The sequence below is a fragment of the Trachymyrmex septentrionalis genome, unplaced genomic scaffold (assembly GCF_001594115.1).
Source record: "Trachymyrmex septentrionalis isolate Tsep2-gDNA-1 unplaced genomic scaffold, Tsep1.0 scaffold14, whole genome shotgun sequence".
Classification (NCBI taxonomy): domain Eukaryota; kingdom Metazoa; phylum Arthropoda; class Insecta; order Hymenoptera; family Formicidae; genus Trachymyrmex; species Trachymyrmex septentrionalis.
The window spans coordinates 4,487,799-4,494,890 of record NW_017304543.1 but is presented as its reverse complement, the minus strand read 5'-3'; the positions used below and the strand labels follow the sequence as shown (position 1 = coordinate 4,494,890).

The window sequence follows — 7,092 nt, the reverse complement described above, 5'->3', positions numbered from 1 at the left end:
AGTTATGTTGCCAAATATTATAAAAGGGGTGCAAAACAAATTTAAAGCATTGGGTAAATTTATGATTTTTTATTCTGATTTATTCTGATCTTTTTTTTTTTTTACAAAAATTATTGAAATATTGCATCGTATAAAATATGTACCATTTATTTTAAATGTCGAATATATATCCTTGTTTAACGAACCGTCCAACTATTCACAGCTTTAGTTCAATTTAGGCATCGTACACATGACGGAAAGTTAATTGAGCAACACTAAACTGCAATAACGACTAACGTAATAAAATAATCCAGGTGTATATGGCGTTTATAGATGATCATGCTGGCTCGGGTTTAATACTGAAATCGTATATAGGATAACAGAAATTCGCGAACACAATCGGCATACACCACTGCATTCCAAATATCACCGCAGTTTTCAAATTTATTCGATTGAACGATGTGCAATACAATAAATCGTAACGACTATACAGGATACATAATAATAATAAGATAGTAATTTTCAATAGACTTGGCATTATAATACATAATTACATTTTTATAAATTGGACTTACATTTAAAAAAATACACAAATATAATTTAGATACATGCGACGGATATAAAATCGTGTTTTCACTATACCTCTTACGAGATATTTATCTTAGCATTAAAAAGATTTAGCAAAAGAATTTTCCAAGTAGAAATACTTAAGTCGTCAATTGGAATAAAAGACAAAGTTCATGTGTAAATATATAATATATTCACCTGCAAAAGACAGGTCACTATAACTCGGTTTTTTTACGGATAAATATATAGATATAACTTAAAAGAGAGCAATATCGTAAATACGTGTATCCTAGCTTTTGCTCCGGGCCAACATGTAGGAATCAATTCGCTAGAGACCGATAGCAAAAACTGTAATAAAATATTTTTTTTGCAACTTTCCTCTCTCGTTCGTGCATCAGCACTTACTCCATAGTCCCATCATGATTTTGTGATGATCGCGTGGTACGTAACATACGTAACATCTCTCTCACAACTCAACCTGACCCGACCCATTCACCCATAATCCACGTAAAGGCGGTCGAGTGGAGCACGCATACAAATGACAGGAAGTATCTTCGAATATTTATTACAGCACTACATTAATAATCTGACATATTACATTGTTTCCGTATCTAGCTGTTCTCATCTGGTCATCTGGGACGAGACGAGATGTGTCCCCCTAGCGATATATTTTTTTACACACATGTACATTACCGTGCGACGAATTACTCATCGCTTCAGACATCCGTCATTCTCGAATAAGTTCATTAAAATTTCCCGGATATTCTCATCACATTGAGTATTTGAAAATTTTAAAAGAGCAATACCTGCAGGGGTAATGAGTGGAAACGTTATAAACGCTTTCATTTACTAAGAGCGTTTAACTTTCTATAAAAGGCGACCTTCTACGTCACAGATTCTATGATAAAATTAACGTCAATTTTTTCATAGAGAAAAATTAGCGAGAGACTGTTATTTCTCTCCTCGGATTTTCCTCCGGCGCGTCCGTTGAAAGAACATGTACTCCGTGGGATATACTCTGGTGCGTTAAATTATTAATTCAATTGGAAACGCTCGCGTTCAGAACACTCGCCATTTACCGTTTAGTGCGACGATGCATCTCAAATGAGTGTATGTACATTCCTAAGAAGTTTAATAAGTATACCGTGTATATATATTATCCAGTATATTCTATTCCAGTATATGCAGTTGAGAAATTCATTTTCGTGTCACTGTTTCTGGAGGTGTTGAAGTATATAAATGGGAACAAAGATGTCGCATACTGCCAGCTGTTCGCGAGCGGCAGCAATTGTGGAAACTGTCTCAAGCACTGGGCGCGTTAACATTTTAACGCGTTAGCTCGCGAAACAGCCTTCCGGTTCTCTTCGGATTTTCGGTTGACCCCGGAAGTTCAAACATGAAAATTTATTAATCCCAGCAAATATCCTTTTGGTTTCATTGTACACGAATTATGATTCGTCTCTGCACGTTGCCAGGGATAATCTGATATTACAATTGATTATATAAAATTTTACTTGTAGAAAATTTATTAAAAATTTTTCATGCATATTATTGTAAAAATTTCAGAATTCTAACACTTGTTTAATTTACAACTGAGTGATAAATAAAACGCGCGTATTAATTAATCGTACACTAGAGGTTTTACCCTAGTCTCACTTTTCTGTTCAATATTTTATTCCCTTGATATTTACTGATATACAGAACAAATTAAAAGCATCAATTTCATTAAATTGTTAATAATTTAAAAAAGGTATGTGTTTATCGAGTGATCATCTACATTATACTCTTTCGTTTTCATTAAAATTCTATGTAAGTTAGTATAATTATTACAAACATATAAAACAAAATTCATAAATCATTAGAAAGACCATGCCGTTATGATAGGCGTATTAAATGGGTTGCTGAAAATATAATCCTCGAGCAAATTCCATCCGCGATTTTATCATCATACAACTATATATATATAGGTATTTGTTACTGCGTCTCGCGAGTCTATCATGCAAATATTATTTCATATACATATGTATAATAATAACGTCGAAATTTCCGAAAAATTAGGTCAAGCATCTCAAGCATACTTTTGCTTTGTGCATTTTGACAGCGAATATCTTTTTTTTTGCTATTTTTTGTCACGATTTGGAAATTTGCCGAAAGTTCGCGTAAAATCGTATTGTTCGTGATTTTCGTATCGATTGCGCGTAATATGATTGATACTCGACAGGGACGATAACCACGAATGATAAATCAGACATCCGCCGCACGTCGCATGGCTGTATATTGCAATTCGTAAGTGAAACTGTAGTAGACCTAGAGTGAAAATCGGATCAAACTCTTCATGAGTGGAATTTTAAACAGCTATCATTGCTAAAATGCAGACAGCTTATTTTTTAATTTATAGAGCGAACGTATAATCTACTAAATACGTACTGCTTTCATATCATGTTTGAGAATTACTTTGAAGGATATTACAAAAACATAAGAGAACATATGTTTGAGTCATCTGATAATCTTGCACGTGATTATCAAAGATATATGTATTATGTATCTAAAATGATATTCCTGTCTATAATAAGAGGACAACGAATTCTTTTTTTTCTTTACAGAGAACGTATATTACGCACATTGAATATTTTGTGAAAAATCTGAATGAATAATATAAAATAGTAAGTTTAGTTAATAACGCACACACTAATTAAAATTATAATTTTTAATAAATTTCGTGACGAACATAGAGGTTACCTTTATTTAAATTATGATCAATGCTGACGTATTTAGAAAATTAAATTTGGAATACAACATTATTTATTGCTAGAAAAACGAATATAATTATAGACGGCTAATTAATATGCCAGCACTCACTGCACTGATATAACATATAATATTTGATTTAAGATTTCCGCTCTATAGTAAAATCTGAATTATTTGTATAATTTATGATAAATTATATGTAATAATATTATAGGATTAATCTGTAAACTAGTAATTTGTAATAATAATATTTTTTAGAATGTTAATTTTAATATGTAAGTAAACAATTTACACACACACACACAGTAAAGTTAATGTTCCATCTTTTTATTTCAAGTACTTTATTTGAATCTTTGTATCATAATTTTGTCGGAGCTCATTTCATTCTCAGAGACAAAAAAAATTCACATAAATTGTGCTGATAGTATCGCATAACTTTGTAACGCGACAAAGAAGTGTATGACATTCAGTTTCGCTACAGAGATGAAATGTACAAAATGTATCAAGAACGATAGGAGTGTACAAATAAATCAGATTCCCTATCGCTGACATTCAAAGTCAAAGAAGAGTGCATAATATTCAACCTAGGTTTAAAAGATAAACAAGTAAGATGTCTAAGAAACTTTTTTAATGGATTTTCTAGTAATAAAAGAATCTGGTAATTATATTGAATTAAAATTTTATTAAGACCACAAAACGTGGCCTTTCACACAAAACGTTTTTCTGTTTGCAAAATTGAATATCTATTGTAATATGTAATGCTTCTTCAACTCGTTTATTTCTCACGTATTATATTTTACATAATGAATAAGAAATTCATCTTTGATGCGTAAATATTTTTCATCTGTCAAACTAATAATAAAGTAACAGTGTTATTAATAATAATATTATAATTATTGTAGTTTATAAAAGTAAAAATTAAAAATTTTTATTAAAAAGATAATTATTTATTTATTTTATGTGTTACATAAATAGCTTATTTATTTTTTCATTAATTCTAGCTGTAATAATTAAACAAAATGGTTTCAGAAATAAAATTTTAAATAAAATATAAACATATTATGCATTTGATTATTATTATTTTTATTTTTATTTTTCTAATATCTCGAAATACGTATGTTAAGAAATTTTTAAATATGTAAAAATTATTTAATTAAAGAAATATTTTTCAAACTACAAGTCACGAATTCCCATAGTTAGTATTGTAAAGTATACGTGTCACGATAGTAATGATTTTTTTCCTTGATGAATGTGCTTCATCGACTACCAGTAATATGGTGGAAAATAGCGAATGAGAAAAAAAGTTACTTGCGATAAGCACCATATTTCTTATGTTTTATGAAAAGAGAGGTTGGAATAGTAGACGCGAGAAAACAACGGTATAAAGAGCTGAAAGATTAGATAACGTAAAACTTTTTTATTGAAAAAATGCAGCTCAAGTTGCTAAATAAATAAAAATTCGTAATTGTATTAAATATATAGATATAGCTGTTATATTTATACTGTTTATAACATATTTCGTATTTTATATGCAAAGTTAAAAAAGGTTGAACTTAACTATGGTAATTTTTCAACAACACTAAAGAAATGCAAATGATAAATTTAAAGGAATTAATACAAATTAAATAAACTTTATATATGGTTGTATACATTTTACTGACGAGTATATCACATAAATTTATTATTAATAAGAATTATTAAGACTAATACAAACGAAGAAGTGCAGAATGCAATAATATTCGTCTGCCTTTCTATAATATGAAATTATACAATTACGTGATCTATTTAAAAAAATAATGTTGAAAAGAGAAAGAAAGAGAGAGAGTTATCAATATATTGAGTAGTTGATTAGATACATGTCGATAACAGATGACTAAAAGAAAATAATAAATGATTTCTTAGTACTTATGCTTTGGAATATCGATTTTTTTAAATTGTATGAACACACAGTTTGTACCTTATGGAAATTCTGTTAGGTGTGGCATTACTAGTCGGAATTGGGCGGAAGTAAAGGCACACACCCATTTGTGAAATGATGGACAATAAATAGTTTACTTGAAATACTGAACATAAAGTGAAAATTGTATTGTTTTTCGCAGAAACAAAGAATATAATGGAGATTTAGAGACGTCCCAACCTATATCATTCAATTGTGCTGTGCGTTATTTAAAAGATTTATGTCGAAAGTAATCAGTTACAAGAACGCATTTCTAAGAGATTGCTAAACAAAATGGTAGTCATATTAAATGTTATTCATTAAAGAGTTTCCGGACTTCGATTTAATTAATTCTGTAGTAATTTTGTTAAAACTAAATGTATTATATATAAAGCATATATAAATGATATGACATTTCGTGTGCCATCCTGCATTTCATAAATTGGTATGTGCACCTTCATCTGCGCCCAATTCTGACTCGCAATGCCACACCTTTCCACGAAGTAGGTATAGAATTTCCTTACACAGTTAAAAAACCAATACTCTACAAGTATAAATGTAATGAGATAATTAAAACACACACATATCTAATCATATTACTCACAAAATTATTACCTGACGCTTAATAATTTATATGTTTTATTCTGTTTACAGACGTTCATCGAGAGATAATCGCAAGTTCGGGAGACCAAATAAAATTGCAATTATTGCAAATGCGAACAATGAGAATCACTATTATATTTTTGATTTATATTAAATTGCAAGATTTCAATATGTATTGCTCAAAAGAATGTTACAATAATTATCGTTGAAAAATGTATAAAAAAAAATCTTTCATGAAACTGTGAACAGTATTGTGAAATAATCGCAAAACGTGAAACTCTGCTTCAAATGTGCAAAAAATATTGATTTTATCGTATCATTGTTTTGGACTGTAGTTCTAAATATTAGAGAACTAGCAAACAGTGAGCAAAACATTCACAAATACAGTGTGTGATAACAGTTTGATAAAGTGACATCTCTCAGAGCAATGTAACATTCGGTCTATCGAAATATATTTCGCTGGCATGGGTGCATGAGGGAAGGAACGAAAGATCGAAAAGCACAAATGACAAGAAAATGTCGCTTCAGAGGCGCAACTTATCCGATAACCCCGTTTCCACAGAATATTTCAATGCTTTAGGGGCCGATGATGATCCATCGATCGTTACCAATTTCCCCCTGTTCTCTACCGTCACTTCCAGAATTGTCAACGTCACCTCGCCAATCATCCCGCAGTCATCAGGTCAAGACAGTCTCTTGGAGAATCTTATTATACCACTATATGGTACAATTTTCTTCCTTTCCATCGTCGGGAATTCTTTAGTGCTTATTACCCTGGCGAGAAACAAACGGATGCGCACGGTGACCAATGTTTATCTGTTGAATTTGGTAAGTTTCTATATTCTACTAAATTCTACTTGGTTTCTATTAGATGAAGAATGGCTGTTATAGCTCCTTCATAAATGATAGTCAACACATTATTTGACTCTGGCTGTTCGTGGGTGGAGGAAATACATTAAAAAGAGTTATAATAAATTTAAGCAAAATGTGGAAAGTTATAAATTTACAAAATAAATTATTCTACTTCTTCATATAAAATATCTAATATCGTTAGACTAATTTTGAAATTTTTAAAGTTATTTAATATACAATTAAGAAGTGTGTGTTTCACAATTTGTTTCTAATAAAAAGTATGTGATATAATACTTTTTAAACTAATAAAGTTTTTTAGATGCAAATACTGTAAAATGCATCTTATAAATATAATTATGTATTTTAAGAAACAATTTAAATACACTTTTTGTTCATAACTATGTATC

The 7,092-nt window shown here is 30.1% G+C and overlaps 1 protein-coding gene across 1 annotated transcript in view; it reads left to right on the top strand.

The window, feature by feature from the left end:
- Positions 1-6,309: 6,309 nt before the first annotated feature.
- The window catches only part of LOC108745456 (cholecystokinin receptor-like), a 27,003-nt gene continuing 26,220 nt past the window's right edge, over positions 6,310-7,092 (top strand). Inside the window, exon 1 of the mRNA XM_018481619.1 lies at positions 6,310-6,661. Within this exon, the coding sequence (XP_018337121.1) occupies positions 6,350-6,661 (312 nt within the window). The 5' untranslated portion in view covers positions 6,310-6,349. The remainder of the gene's footprint in view (positions 6,662-7,092) is intronic.